Below are 16183 nucleotides of genomic sequence, written 5' to 3' on the forward strand. Positions count from 1 at the left end.
GCAGCTGGGCCGCCTCCTGTCTGCCATCCACCACATCCCTCCCTTCTCAGAATTACCTATAGGCCTTTGCGCTGACTGACTGGCTTACATGAATTTGGAGGGCAATTTTAGTTTGATGCTCAGGTCTCTGTTCTGGTGCGTCATTGCTGCTTGTCCTGGAATTGTGCCCGGTTTGGGGTGCTAATGAGTTTTAGGGCCCACTATTTCCTCCAGCGGGGGAGTCCAGAACAAGGAATCACAACTTTCAGTCAGAATTGGGCCATTTAAGGGTGAGACCAGCTGAAACTGATATATTTTTTGGTAGATTTGGCTATCATGGCAAGCAGATCAGAGGCAGGCTAATGGAGTTGAGGTACAAACCAATCATGATCTGACTGAAAGAGAAAAGAAAGACTTAATTTAATTAGTCCCTATCACAGCTTGAGATTTACCAAAATGCTTTACAGCCAATGAAGTTCTGAAATGCCGTCACGGTTGTATGTAGGAAACAGCAGCCAGTTTGCACACAGCAAACTCCCACAAACAGTAATGTAATTATCTGACTGGATAATCTGTTTTTTTAAATACTAATTGAAGGATAAATGCACCGGGATGTAGGTTAAACTCAATAATGTTTCCCTCATTTTGCTAATATCAAGTTACGCCCAAGTATCCACTCAATCTTATTAGAATACAACCAGATTTAAAATGGGCATAAAGCAATGTTAATGGGAAATGGTGAGTATATTTCTTCTTTGAGCCTTAAAATTTAAGTTTCAATGTTTTTAACCAGCAGTCATGCACATCAGGCAAAGCATGTTTAAGAATCTGCAATTATAATTTAATGTCATAAAATGCACTAAAATAAACAAAAGTGGATCTCAGTGGGGATAATTTAAAAAGAAATACTCAAACATTGCAATTGCAACCAATCAAAAACATATTTTGTTAACTGCTGCACCTGAAAAGTTGGTCATAATGTTGAGAGACTCCCTCATCCAAACAAGTGCACTTGGAGGAAACTGATATTTAAGAATTGGTTGAGTGGCCAGATTTGTGGATAGAGAGCCAATCGGATGGTAGGTTAAGTGATGTCGATGATCAAGATGACATGGCCACTTTCCTCGCAAGTGCAAGGAAAACCTCAGCTTGTATACTTTAAAAGGGTAGCATGGGTATGGACCAACCCCTGCACCAGGAATCTAATTAGACTTCTTTAGCTGAAAATACTTTAATTCTGCTCACTTCTCTCTTTTTTCAGAAACAACTGTAGGCTGCTAGTGCAGTATAAATGCAAATAGTTGTATAGAACTTTTCCTGTATCTGACAATTCTCTCCCTTCTATACTTTTTAATCTGTCTGTTTCCTCCCTACTTCATATAATAGTAGACAAGTACATGGAAGGAATAGAGATATAAACTGAAAGGCTGAGATGAGGCAAATAGGGTCGGGGGTGGGAAGGGTGGTAATAATAATCTGCGGCTCAAGCTGAAGATACCAGCTGACTCGAAATGGAATAACACGATTTCTGACGTCCATATTTGCGTGTATTGTGGCCATGGTGATGATTCTGATTGCCTAGTCGATGTTGTCCCGTGAAAAAAGAAAGTTTGATGTTGGATTATGATGCAGATAGTCTCGGATAGGTTTATGTAGTGAACCTCTGCTATTTGATTATTCAGCTAACAAAATAACCCAAACACTTTATGTCATCGTGAGGGAAAGAAACATGTGCCCGCCACTGTCTTGAGCAACGGAATTAATCCCAAAGATCGCGGAGAAAGACCGACTCACTCCAGCGGCACTTGCTTTGAGTTTATGAACTGCCAGCTTTCCCCCAAACGCTGTATCATTTGCAAAGCCCAGGCAGGCTCCCCTCCCTGTTGTGTAAAAGCTGTTGCTGCTTCTCTGCTGTTTACGTCAAGGGGTGGGGGCATTAGAAGAGTGTCGGGCTGAGCAGATCGCTCTCTGCTCAAGTTTGCATCGTCTGGAGTTATCATCCAGAAGGTGAAAGGAAGCGGGAATCAGGAGGAGAGTCCAGCAGCACATTGCTTCATTTTACCTTCAGCTACTTCTTTGAACAACGAGCCCGGCAGAGTGGGGATGTGATCCCTTGTCTTGGTCAGACAGCCGGAGCGCACTTCACTTGGACCGTCCCCGATGCAAAGGCGGAGGTGTCCCGGGACATGTGCGCTTCTCCCATCGGTCGGGAGAGGCAGGCGGCTCCCCACTTTCGTCTCTCTCTCTCTCTGGGAAAAAGTCATCCCAGCCGGGCTGCAGTGCTGGAGAATAGAGGCGAGCAAACAGTGGCTGTCCCCGGGCAGTCAAGGGCAGAGCTGTCACTTCCTAACAGTTGATGCTTGAGTAATTCGGCGTTGGGTGAAGAAACAGCTCAGAGAGAGGTCAGAGCCATCTTTCCGAGACGTGTTCAAGACAAGGAAATCAAACCTAAAGAGTTGCGAGGGGAGGACAGCGAGCCTGGATTCTGGCGGGATCACCATGAGCCACATCGTCATGAAACCGCGGTCGCGATCTACAAGCTCCTTAAGGACCTCCGATTGCCCTGGGTAAAGTCTCCTTTCCACTAACACCGGCTATTTACCTCAAAGCTCGTTCCACCCCTTTTTGTATTTCCTGGCTTTCTTTTTTGCTGTCATGAAAAGCCGACGTGTCTCCCGGCTTTTAACTAACTTCACCTCGTTCACTTCATTGAATCTTCGCCAGTACTTTAAGCCGCACCAGTTTTGTGGGGAAGTTCGTGAACCTCTTGCTACTGCAACACCACCACCCTTCCTCCCCCTCCCCACCACCACCACCACCAACACCACCAACCACCCCAAACACTACTTCTGTCCATAGCTTCTTTCCAGGGCATAGCAAATCCCTCTAAACCAGTCATGATAAACCAGGAAGGACAACTGTGTCAAACATTTATTTGACAGTCTGTGTTGCAGTTGGATGAAGCTGCAAGTGTCCTATTTCCATGTCGGCTTGCCTTCTGATGAAGCCAGCTGCTTTTTGTTAAGGAAAATGTTAAAATATTGCGGAGTTGAAAAAAAAATTCCTTGTGTAATACTTATATCGAAAGCAAATTCAACTAAAGAACATCGAAGGAAAACATATTGCAGAAGGGAAAAAATACGTTTTAGATTATTTAAAATATTCCGTCTAGTCCATGCGATATGTTTGGAGCGTTAGGCGACAACATCGTGTTTGTTTACGTAGTAATGTGTCAGTGATCATTCATCTTCCTAATTGGGTCAGGTTTGATTTCTTGACATTCGGAGCTCTTTTTATAGCAGAATTGGAGTCCATTAATTTCGGTTTAATGGATGTCTTCTCCAGTTGGCATGTTTCTGGAAATTCACTGGGAACTCTGGAAATATTGCTAGTTATGATTTTTTTTTTATGTTGTCTTAGTTATATAAGTAATTACGTGACTTTGATAGGTTGCTGTAGTTATTGGTAGTTAGGATGATTTAATATGTTGCTGTATTGCTATTTTCACATGTTGTATGTTGTATTTTGTGGCATTAACTTCTCAAGGGCAATTAGGGATGGGCAATAAATGCTGGCCGAGCCAGCAATGCTCGCATCCCATAAAATGAATTTTAAAAAATCAACACAATAATCATTAAAGAAACACCCAGCACACATTTCAGGGCTGCAGAGGCTAATTTGCAAAAGGACCTAATTTTTTAATGGCACTAAATAACAGTTTTTTTCCCCAAATATGAGTGTTGCTGCTGATAATACTGATGAAATATGATGCAAAAGACAAGGTTGAAGCATTTGAACTATCCTCAGTCAGAAGTGCTGATTGGATGGTCCATCTCGGCCTCCTGATGACGTCCCCAGCGTCACAGATGCCAGCTTCTGCCAGTTCAGCTTATTCCACATGACATAAAGAAATGGCTGAAGGCACTTTGTGCAGCAAAGACCCTGACAATATCCCAGCTGTTGTGCTCAAGATTTGTGCTTCAAAACTAGTTGCGCCCTAGCCAAGCTATTGTAGGAAAGTAAGCTGTGAAGAGGACGTAAGGAGGCTACAAAGTGACGTAGATAGGTTAAGTGAGTGAGCAAATATCTGACAAATGGAGTATAATGTGGGCAAATGTGAAATTGTCCATTTTGGCAGGAAGAATAAAAAAGAAGCATATTATCTAGGTGGTGAGAGATTGTAGAGCTCTGAGATTCACAGGGATCTTGGTGTTATTGTGCATGAATCACAAGGCTAGTGTGCAGATGCAGTAGGTAATTAGGAAGGCTAATAGAATGTTATCATTATTGCAAGGGGAATTGAATACAAAAGTAGCGAGGTTATTCTTCAGTTATACAGGGCATTGGTGAGACCACATCTGAAATATTGTGTACAGTATTGGTCTCCTTATTTAAGGAAAGATGTAAATGCATTAGAAGCTGCTCAGAGAATGTTTACTAGATTAGTACCAAGAATGGGCAAATTGTCTTATGAAGAAAGGTTGGACAGGTTAGGCTTGTATCCAATGGAGTTTAGAAGAGCAAGAGGTAACTTGATCGAAACCTTTAAGATTTTGAGGGGTCTTGACAGGGTGGATGTGACGCTTGTGGGTGAATCTAGAACTAGGGGTCATGGTTTAAAAATAAGGGGTCGCTTATTTAAGACAGAGATGAGGAGAAATTCTTTCTCTCAGAGGGTCATGAGTCTTTGGAACTCTTTTTCACAAAAGGCAGCGTAGGCAGGGCCTTTGAATATTTTTAAGGCAGATCTAGACAGATTATTGATTAACAAGGTGGTGAAAGGTTGTCAGGGGTAGGTGGGAGGTTACAGTCAGATCAGCCATGATCTTATTGGATGGCGGAACAGGCTTGAAGGCCCGAGTGGCCTGCTCCTGCACCTAGTTCGTATGTTTGTATATGTGTATGGTACAGATAAAACACTGTCATCTACCCAGCAATGTTGAAAATTACCCCAGATATGCTTGTCCACAAAAAGCAGGACATATCTAATCTGGCCAATTACCACCCCATTAATCTACTGTCAATCATCAGAAAAATGAAGGAAGTTGTCATTCACAGAGTTTACTCGCCAATAAGCTGATCACTGCTCAGTTTGGGTTCCTTCAGGGCAACTCGGTTCCAGACCTCATTAGAGCTTTGGTCCAAGAGGTGAGGTAAGAGTGACTACCCTTGACCTCAAGGCAGCATTTGACTGAGTGTGACATTAAAGAGCACTAGCAAAATTGAAGGCAATGTCAATCAGGGTGAAACTCTCCACTGGTTGGAATCATACCTAGCCCAAAGAAAGATGGGTGCGGTTGTTGGATGCCAGTCATCTCAGCCCCAGGATATTGTTGCAGCAGTTCCTGAAGGTAGTGTCCTTGGCCCAACCATCTTCAGCTACTTCATTAATAATCTTTTCTCCAGCATAAGGTCAGAGGTGGGGATGTTGAGATTGATTGCAGTGTTCAGTGCCGTTCATAACTCCTCAGATGCTGCAACTGTCCGTGCTCGATGCAGCAAGATCTAGATTCAGGCTTTGACTGATAACTGGCAAGTAACATTTGCGCCGCACAAGTGTCAGACAATGACCATGTCTAACAAAAGAGAACCTAACCACTTTCTCTGGACATTCAATGGCATTGTCATTGCTGAATCCATCACTGTCAACATCCTGGGGGTTACCATTGACAAGAAACTCAACTGGACCAGCCATATAAATACTGTGGCTACAATAGCAAGTAGGAGGATGGGGATTCTACAGTGAGTAACTGACTTCCTGATTCCCCAAAGCATGTCCACCATCTACAAGGCACAAATCAGGAGTTTGATGGAACACTACCCACTTGACTGGATGAGTGCAGCTTCAACAACACTCAAGAAGTTCGACATACATCTATGATAAAGCAGCCCATTTAATTTGCACCCATCCTCCACCATCTACAAGATGCACTGCAGCAACTCGCCAAGGTTCATTTGACAGAACCTTTCAAACTTGTGACCTCTACCACCTAGAAGAACACAGGTAGCAGATCCATAGGAGCACCACCATCTGCAAGTTCCCTTCCAAGTCACACACCATCCTGACTTGGAACTATATTGCTGGTTCTTCTGGAATTCCATTCCTTACATTACCTACGCACATGGACTGCAGCAGTTCAAGATGGTGGCTCACCACCACTTTATTAAAGGCAATTGGGGATGGGCAACAAATACTGGCCTTGTCAGCAGTGCTCACCCCCAAGAAATAGATACAAAACATCAATAAAAGCAGTAGATCTAATACCATTCCCTGGGGGTCACGTCTTCCCTCCAGTCCAAAAAAAATCTTTCACGACTACTATATGCTTTCTGCCTCCTAGCCAATTATCTATCCATATGGCCAGTGCCTCTTTACTCCCATGGGATTGCTAACAACTCATATACTTTATCAAATGCCTTTTGAAGTTTGATACATACATTTTCAACTGCACTACCCTCAGTCACCTTCTACATTACTTCATCAAAGAGCTCAATGTGACTGTCATATTCCGTGTTACCTCTCATCCCTGCATCAAATGTCACCAGAAATTATTCTGCATTCTCTTGCTTCCATTGCTTCTCTTGGCAGTCCTTTCCATTCCATTTATGCAGCACCCTCTTCATAAGGTAGTTAAATCTAATTCAATCTAAACCTATGTTGATTCATCCTCTATCTTCTGAGTTTCATGCATGTCCTCTTGTAGAATCTGTGAATGTATTGAGCACATTGATGTTCAACTTGTGTGCAACCTTTAAGATTGTCTATACCTCAACGAATTCACTCATGATACTTCTCCAGTGAAACGTTCCCAGCTTCTGCAACCTCACTGAAGAACTCAAGTGCTCAGTATCAGCTTTAAATTTTATTGCATTAAATTTTATGTCTGGGCATCCTTCTCATAATATGGTGATCAGCATTTTACACTATGCTCCAGCTAGGATCAAACTTTGTACAAACTCAGTCCTTCCTGAGATTTGTGTTCTTTGTGCAAACAGTCCAATAATCTACTTGCTGCCTTGAGGGCTGTGACACACTGTGCTGAGGGGCTTCAGTGATGTATCCACTGGTATTCTTAAATCCATCACCCTTGTATCCTGTAGAATAAAACCATTTAGCTTATATATTTTCCCACTATTTATCACCTTTTCTCAATCTCTGAATTTTGCATAAACAAAACCTGACCCTTTACTTCAGTCAAGTTTTTGGATCATTTCAGAAATGATGCTCTGCCTTCCAATCTTGTGAACTAATTTCCTATGTGTCATGTAACATCCTAAACTACAATGAATTACTTTGTCGTGTACTTACTGTTGTATAGAGAAATAGAGGATTCATTTTGACATGACAAAAGTCCCACAAAGAACAATAAAATGAATAAATAGTTTTTAGTGGTGTTGTTTGAGGGGACATTGTTGACCAGGGCACGAGGAGAATTATTTGCTCTTCTTCAAACAGTATCTTTCATATGATTTTGGTTGGGTCCTTGATTTAAAAACTCATTTAAGGTAGCAACTGCAGCACACCCTCAGTAATGCATTGAACAGAACTTGAACTCAAAAGTTCCTGAGTTGCCTACAAGCCTGTTTCCACTAAGTCATGCTAAGGTATCAAAATGAATTGCATTCTTCAACATTTTTGCAGGGTTTTTTTCTCATTGTTAATTATTTACATGTTTGTGATCACTGAGATGAATGCTAAAAATGATGCACCTTTTCAATTTTGTGCATCTGACCAGTGTATCCCACTGGCGAGAACCTATCAACCTGAAAATATTATGTTTATTTGCACTCTCTGTTTCCTGTCAGGTATGATTTCCCTTTCATAAATCTGTGTTGACCCTGCCCCATAATTTTATAATTCTCTAAGTGCCTTGTTACCATATACCTAATAGGTTCTAATACACATTTTCCCTTCTACTGGTGTCAGGCTAATAGGCCTGAGGGAGGTGGCAGCGTAGTGGTATTGTCACTGGAATAGTAATCAAAGACCCAGGGTAATGCTCTGGGGACCTGGGTTTGAATCCCACCACGGCAGATGGTGACATTTGAATTCATAGTCAAGTCTAATGATGACCATGAAATCATTGTCGATTGTCATAAAAACTCATCTGGTTCACTAATGTCCTTTGTGTGCTGTCCTTACCTGGACTTGCCTACATGTGACTCCAGATTCACAGTAATGTGGTTGACACTTAAATGCTGTCTGAAATGGCTTAGCAAACCACTCAGTTGTATCAAAAAGCCTAAAAGGAACGCTAAATTACGATTCACCTGTCATCGACCTAGGCACTGGAAACGACAACGGCAATCTCAGCCCTGTCAACCCTGCAAAGTCCTCCTTACTAACATCTGAGGGCTTGTGCCAAAATTGTGAGAGCTGTCGCACAGACTAGTCAAGCAATAGCCTGACATCGTCATACTCACAAAACCATACCTTACAGATAATGTCACAGACACCACCATCAACACAGGTATGTCCCGTCCCACGGGTGAGAGCTGTCGCACAGACTAGTCAAGCAATAGCCTGACATCGTCATACTCACAAAACCATACCTTACAGATAATGTCACAGACACCACCATCAACACAGGTATGTCCCGTCCCACGGGTGGGACAGCCCCAACAGAAGTGGTGGCACAGTGGTATACAAATGGGATGAAGTCGTCCTGGGAGTCCTCAACATTGAACCCAGACCCCAAGAAGTCTCATGGCACCAGGTCAAACACGGGCAAGGAAACCTCATGCTAATTACCAAGTACCACCTGTACCTCATCTGATAAATCAGTACTCCTCCACGTTGAGCCCTACTTGGTGGAAGCACTGAAGGTGGCAAGGGCGCAGAAAATACTCTAGGTAGGGTCTTCAATGTTCATCACCAAGTGTGGCTCGGTAGCACAACTACAGATGTAGCTGGCTGAGTCTTAAGACACAGCTGCTAGACTGGGTCAGTGGCAGGTGGTGAGGGAATCAACAAGAGGGAAAAACATACTTGATCTCATCCTCACCAATCCACCTGTCGCAGATGCATCTGTCCATGGCAGTATCGGTAGGAGTGACCACCGTACAGTCATTGTGGAGACGAAGACCCGTTTTTACATTGAGGATACCCTCCATTGTGTTGTGTGGCACTACCGCCATGATAAATGGAATAGGTTTTGAACAAATCTAGCAACTCAAGACAACAATGAGGCACTGTGGGCCATCAGCAGCAGCAGAATTGTATTCAACCACAGCCTGTAACCTCATGGCCCGGCATATCCCCCACTCTACCATTACCACCAAGCCAGGGGATCAACCCTGGTTCAATGAAAAGTGCAGGAGGTCATGTGAAGAGCAGAACCAACATACCTAAAAATGAGGTGTCAACCTGTTGAAGCTACAACACAGGACTACTTGCATACCAAACAGCGTAAGCAGCAAGTGATAGACAGAGCTAAGCGATTCCACAACCAACTGATCAGATTTAAGCTCTGCAGGCCTGCCACATGAATGGTGGTGGACAATTAAACAACTCACTGGAGGAGGGGGCTCCACAAATATCCCCATCCTCAATGATGGGGAGCCCAGCACATCAGTACGAAAGATAAGGCTGAAGCATTTGCAACAATCTTTAGCTAGAAGTGCTGAGTGGATGATCCATCTTGGCTGCATCTAGAGGCCCCCAGTATCACAGATGTCTTCAGCCAATTCGATTCACTCCACATAAGACCAAGAAACAGCTGAAGGTATTGGATACTGAAAAGTCTATGGGCCCTGACACTATTCCAGCAATAGTACTGAAGACTTGTGCTCCAGAACCTGCTGCACCCCTAACCAAACTGTTCCACTACAGCTATGACACTGGCATCTACCTGGCAATGTGCAAAATTGTCCAGGTATGTCCTGTACACAAAAAGCAGAACAAATCCAACCTGACCAATTACCGCCCCATCGGTCTACTCTTATTCATCAGTAAAGTGCTGGAGGGGTCATCAACATTGCTATCTCGGAGTCGTGTCCTCAGTCCAACCATCTTCAGCTGCTTCATCAATGACCTCCCTTCCATCATAAGGTCAGAAGTGGGGATGTTCGATGATGATTGCACAATATTCAGTACCATTCGTGACTCCTCAGATACTGAAGCAGTCCATGTCCAAATGCAGCAAGACCTGGACATTTTCCAGGCTTGGGCTGACAAGTGGCAAGTGATATTCGCTCCACACAAGTGCCAGGCAATGACCATCTCCAACAAGAAAGAATCTAATCATTGCCCCTTGACATTCAATGGCCATACTGAACCTTGAACTGGACTAACCAAATAAATAGTGTGGCTACAAGAGCAGGTTAGAGGCTAGGAATCCCGTCATGAGTAACTCACCTCCTGACTCCCCAAAGTCTGTCCACCATCTACAAGGCACAAGTCAGGAGTGTGGTGGAATACTCTCCATTTGCCTGGATGAGAGCAACTCCAACAATACTCAACAAGCTTGACACCATCCAGGACAAGCAACCCGCTTCATTGACACCCATTCACAAACATTCACCCCCTCCACCACTGACACATAGTGGCAGCAGTGTGTACCATCTACAAGATGCACTGCAGGAACTCACCAAGCTTCCTTAGATAGCACCTTCCAAACCCACAACCACTACCATCTAGAAGGACAACGGCAGTTATGGACACATGGGAACACCACCACCTGGAAGCTCCCTCTAAGCCACTCACCATCCTGACTTGAAACTATATCGCCATTCCTTCACTGTCGCTAGTTCAAAATCCTGAAACTCCCTTCTTAACAACACTGTGGGTGCACCTACACCACAGGGACTGTAGTGGTTTAAGAAGGCAGCTCACCACTGCCTTCTCAAGGGTAAGTAGGGAGGGCAATAAATGCTGGCCCAGCGAATGATGCCCACATCCCATGAATGAATAAATAAAAAAAAGTTCCCTGTTTTCCCTCTCACTCCTTTATTGAATAGTGGAATTATGTTCTCTATCTTCTAATCACAGGAATCATTCCAAAATCAAGGGAATTCTGGAAGATCCAATGCACCCCCTATATTTGTAGGTACAAAAGCCTACAATGCAGCCTGTCCTGTGCATGATATTTGTGGATGTTTAGTCCCATTAACTTTTCCATTGCTTTCTCTTTATTAACGTTAATGAAGACAAATGTAGGTCCCTTACAGTCTGATACAGGAGAATTTTTTAATAGAGAACAAAGAAACAGCAGAGCAATTAAACAACTACTTTAGTTCTGCCTTCACGGAGGAAGACACAAATAACTTCCCAGAAACACTAGGGGGATCATTGTGTGGGAGCGGGTGCTGGTAGCCGGCTTTCCGATTGGCACCTCCAACCGGGGGGTGGGGGGGCGCCACCATTTTACGTGGGCAGGCCAATTAAGGCCCGCCCAGCGTGACGTCCACCAGGAAGTGCTATGTGCTCCCTGCGCGAGCGGAGGGGGGCTCCCTCAGCTGGGAGCATGTGCGCGAAAGAGTGCACAGATCTCCCTGAGACAAAGCGCTGCCTCAGGGAGATTGGCTCCGATTCAAAAGTTGACAGAAAGGTAATTTAAAAATTTCCCTGACGTCCCCTCATGTGACACTGAGTTGCGACATGTCCTTAATTTTTACTTAAACATTTGATAAACATTTAAAAGCCCTCATGAAACCTCATCCCGCCCGTGGATGAGGTTTCATGCTTTTTCCAAGGCCCGCCTGGGCTCCCGGCCTGCCCGCCAACCCTAAGGTTGGATGGACAGGTCCATCAATCAAGTTAATTCGTTTTCTAATGGCCTTAGTAGGCCATTGACAGTTTGGCAGGCACGCAGCCGATTCAACTGCGCAACCGCCGAACTGAAAGTTTAAATGACACGGGGTGGCATCAGGATCCACGCCCAATATATCCCCATATCATTTGACGCATCGGCGAGCGGGCCCCGCCCCCGTTCGCTGACCGGAAAAACCTGCCCTAGGGAATCAAGGGTCTAGTGAGAAGGAGGAATTGAAGGAAATTAGTATCACTAAAACAATAGTGCTAGAGAAATTAATGGGACTGATAGCCGATAAATTCCCAGGGTCTGATAATCTACATCCCAGGGTGCTAAAGGAGGTGGCCATGGAAATAGTGAATGTGTTTGTTGTCATCTTCCAAAATTCTATAAATTCTGGAACAGTCCCATAGGTTGGAGGGTGGCAAATGTAACCCCACTATTTAAAAAAGAAGGGAGGGAGAAAACAACAAATTACAAACCTGTTAGCCTAACATCAGTAGTAGAGAAAATGCTAGAGTCTATTATAAAGGATGTGATAACAGGACACTTAGAAAATATTAATGGGATTAGACAAAGTCAACATGGATTTATGAAAGGTAAATTAAGTTTGACAAGCCTACTGGAGCTTTTTGAGGACATAACTAGCAGAATAGATAAGGGAGAACCAATGGATGTGGTGCATTTGGATTTTCGAAAAGCTTTTGGTAAAGTCCCACCTAAGAGTTTAGTGTGCAAAATTAAAGCACATGGTTAGCAGACAGGAAGCAGAGAGTAGGAATAAATGGGTCTTTTGTTGATTTGCAGGCAGTCACTGGTGGGGTACCGCAGGGATCAGTGCTTGGGCCCCAGCTATTCACAATATAGATCAATGATTTGGATGAAGAAACCAAATGTAATATTTCCAAGTTTGCTGACAACACAAAACTTGGTGCGAGTGTGAGAGATGATGAGGCTGTTCAGAGGCTTCAAGGCGATTTAGGCAGGTTGAGTGAGTGGGCAAATACATGGCAGATACAGTATAACGTAGATAGGTGTGAAGTTATCTACTTTGGTAGGAAAAACAGAATGGCAGAGTATTATTTAAATGGTGATAAATTGGGAAATTTTGATGTACAAAGGGACTTGGATGTCCTTGTATACCAATCACTGAAAGCAAGCATGCAGGTGCAGCAAGCAGTAAAGAAGGCAAATGGTATGTTGGCCTTCATTGTGAGAGGACTTGAGAACAGGAGCAAGGACGTCTTACTGCAACTATACAAGGCCTTGGTGAGACCACATCTAGAGTATTGTGTGCATTTTTGGTCTCCTTACCTAAGAAAGGATATACTTGCCATAGAGGGAGTGCAGCAAAGGCTCACCAGACTGATTCCTGGGATGACAAGATTGTCGTATGAGGAGAGATTGGGCTGGCTAGGCCTGTATTCACTGGAGTTTAGAAGAATCAGAGGAGACCTCATTGAAACGTATAAAATTCTGACAGGGATGGACAGACTGGATGCAGGGACGATATTTCCTCTGGCTGGGGGTGTCTAGATCAAGGGTCACAATCTCAGGATATAGGGTTGGTCATTTGGGACTGAAATGAGGAGAAGTTTCTTCACTCAGGGTGGTGAACCAATGGAATTCTCTACCACAGAAGGTTATGGAGGCCAAGTCACTGAATATATTTAAGAAGGAAATGGATAGATTTCTGGACTCTAAAGGTCAAGGGTTAGGGGGAGAGTGTGGGAGTACAGTGTTGAGATAGAGGATCAGCCATGATTATATTGAATGGCAGAGCAGGCTCGACGGGCTGAATGACCTACTCCTGCTCCTATTTTCTGTGTTTTGTTTGTTTCATTGGACCAAAAACATATTTTTAGGTTGGTGTGTGGGCGCGCGGCCGACATGTTCGAGTGAAAAATGAAGCGCGTTGATGTCAGCCGAGCGTGCCGACATTAACACGCACTCTCGCGATATTTCACTAGGCGGGCGCACGGTGAAGACAGAGGTGCGCCTGCCATTAATTAAGTGGCCAGGTGCCCTTGAGACACCAATTGTCTTAGAGTTTACGTAGCCCGTGCGATTTTCAGACCATCACACAGGCAGGTGGGCAAGCCACATTTTCAAAAACCTCATCCACGGGCGGGATAAGTAGTAGTTTGTAGTTTAGAATATAACTTGCTCCTGATAGCTTGTCTGAACAGGACATCTTCATTTCACTTCAGAGCTGCTTTGACAGAAATAAGAGGCTTCAGTTCAGGATTCAGTGTTGTTTTCCAGGCCCCAGGCAGATTCATACCACTTGGGGCCTTCCAGGTATCAGAAAGCCTTCCCTTACCCTGGGAATGAGGATTGTGGTGTCCATTGGAGGCACTTCCTCTGAGGAGGGAGGGCAAGAAGGGGGATGAGGCCAGGAGTCCCTATTCAGCTTCCAGGGGAGCGACCTGTGGGAGGAGAGGCGCAGGCACAAGAAGCACAGGGCCAAAAGGAAATGCAAGGTGGAAGGGGCCGTAGAAGACGCCACTATCCTGCTGCCAGGTTTTACAAGCAGAAATGCAACTACCTCAATATGTCCGAGGTGCAGTGCCAAAGGAGACACTGTCTCTCAAGGGAGACAGGGACCTCCATCTGTCAGAGGATCAGCCCTGAGTTCAGACCCAGCTGTGTGGGTGGACACCCCATGCCAGTGACGTGGAAGGTCAGAGTGCCCCTCAACTGCTATGCCTCTGGCTCTTTCCAGGGGTCAGTGGGGGATCTTTGTGGAGTCTCCCAGTCAGCTGTCCACAGTTGCGTCAACTGGTGACAGACGGTCTGTTCAGGCGTGCATTGACTTTCATTCACTACCGCACGGCCAAGACCAGCCAGGCAGGGCGAGCCAGAGGGTTTGCCATGATTGCTGGCTTCTCCCACGTCCCGGGTGCAATACACTGTGCACATGTGGCCATCAAGGCGCCAGCAGGTGAGCCCGGTGCGTTCATCAACAGGAAGGGCTTCCACTCCATGAACGTGCAGATAGTGTGTGATCACAGGATGTGATTCTACAAGTCTGTGCAAGGTACCCAGGCAGCTCCCATGATGCTTACATCCTGAGACACTCCCAGATGCCAAGGCTTTTCAGTGCTCCAGCCCGGCTGGATGGATGGCTGCTGGGTAACAAGGCCTATCCCCTCAGAAGGTGGCTCATGGCACTTCTCCGCCACCCAAGAACAGAGGCTGAGCAGCGGTTCAAAAGGAGCCACGCCTCCACAAGGCCAGTGGTAGAGAGAGCCATAGGTCTTCTCAAGATGCGCTTCTGATGCCTGGACCGTTCAGGGGGCACACTCCAATACCCCCCAGATTGTGTGTCACTGAAAGTGGTTGCACGCTTGGCTCACCACAATCTGGCACTGGAAAGAGGGGACACAGAGGAGGAAGAAGATCTTGACGCAGCTGCACAGGCAACAGATGATGAGTACAGTAGTGAGTCCGAGGACGAGCACGGTCAGGAGAACGCTGAGGGTATGGACGCTGACGTGGGCAACCTCCAGGGAGGCAGGGACACCCTGGATGCTTTGATCCAACGCTCCTTCAGCTAGCCTACCAAGTAAGAACCACCACCACGTGCCAGGACTGCAGGCTCTATACTCGATCCCTGACAGGACCATTTGCTTGGTCAACAACATGCACTATGTGCCGTTGCAATAAAGTTTAATGAGAAACAAGTCAATCATAACATCATGGGTTACCCTACACTTGGAGAACAAATGAAACATCCAGAGGCTTGTTGTACAAAAACACATTTAATGAAATGGTGCCTGGCAAACATTCTACAAATTAACATTGACAGGTGTTATCCATTACACCAAAAAACAATGAATGTAAAAGTGGGGGAAACAAATATCATCCATGATCAGGCCATGTTGTGATTAAGGTGCTTTAAGTTTTCACTTGCGGGTGCTACGTCTAGGTGCTCCCCACTCGCTGGCACTGGCATTGGAGACAGCCTGCTCACTCTGCTGCCCTTGTTGGCCTTGATGACTTTGGCGAGCATCCTCTGGCCCATGGAGACTGCTGGCCCCGCCTGGGAGGGAGCGGCCAGTGCCATGGCAGGCATTTCCCAGTCACTGCAGCCTCATCGGATGCAACGGTCACTGGCAGAAGGGCAGAGGAGCTGCTGCCCTCATCTGGAGCACCGTGAGGGGGCCCGCAGAGACGACAGGCAGTTTGTGCACCAATGTGAGGTCGCTCTGGTCCTCCATGCTCACCATTGATGGACGGGCACCTAGCTGGGATACTGGGTGCCCAATCCATCTCCCACACTGACAGTAACCACCTGAGGGCATTGCCAGTGTGAAGGCCTGCAGGTCCGAACACACCCCCAGGAAGCCCTGATTCAGCTCCTGGAGGAGCCTCTGCCTGAGAGTAGCCACGCTCTCCATGGAGGAGGCATTGCGCTCGGCCATGAGGGTCATTGCATTGCTCACGCT

General features: G+C 45.5%; 1 protein-coding gene across 6 annotated transcripts in view; it reads left to right on the forward strand.

Annotated features, from left to right (window-relative positions):
- pde4d (phosphodiesterase 4D, cAMP-specific) overlaps positions 1-16183 on the forward strand; it is a 1053459-nt gene that overhangs the window by 741098 nt on the left and 296178 nt on the right. The window contains exon 1 of one of the 6 annotated variants that reach the window (XM_078549359.1): positions 1917-2546. The exons of the other annotated variants lie outside the window; for them this stretch is intronic. Within the exon in view, the coding sequence (XP_078405485.1) occupies positions 2479-2546 (68 nt within the window). The 5' untranslated portion in view covers positions 1917-2478. Of the gene's footprint in view, positions 1-1916; positions 2547-16183 lie in introns of those variants that run through there. 6 annotated transcript variants of the gene reach the window in all.

This window comes from Cetorhinus maximus, chromosome 1 (genome assembly GCF_964194155.1).
Source record: "Cetorhinus maximus chromosome 1, sCetMax3.hap1.1, whole genome shotgun sequence".
NCBI lineage: Eukaryota > Metazoa > Chordata > Chondrichthyes > Lamniformes > Cetorhinidae > Cetorhinus > Cetorhinus maximus.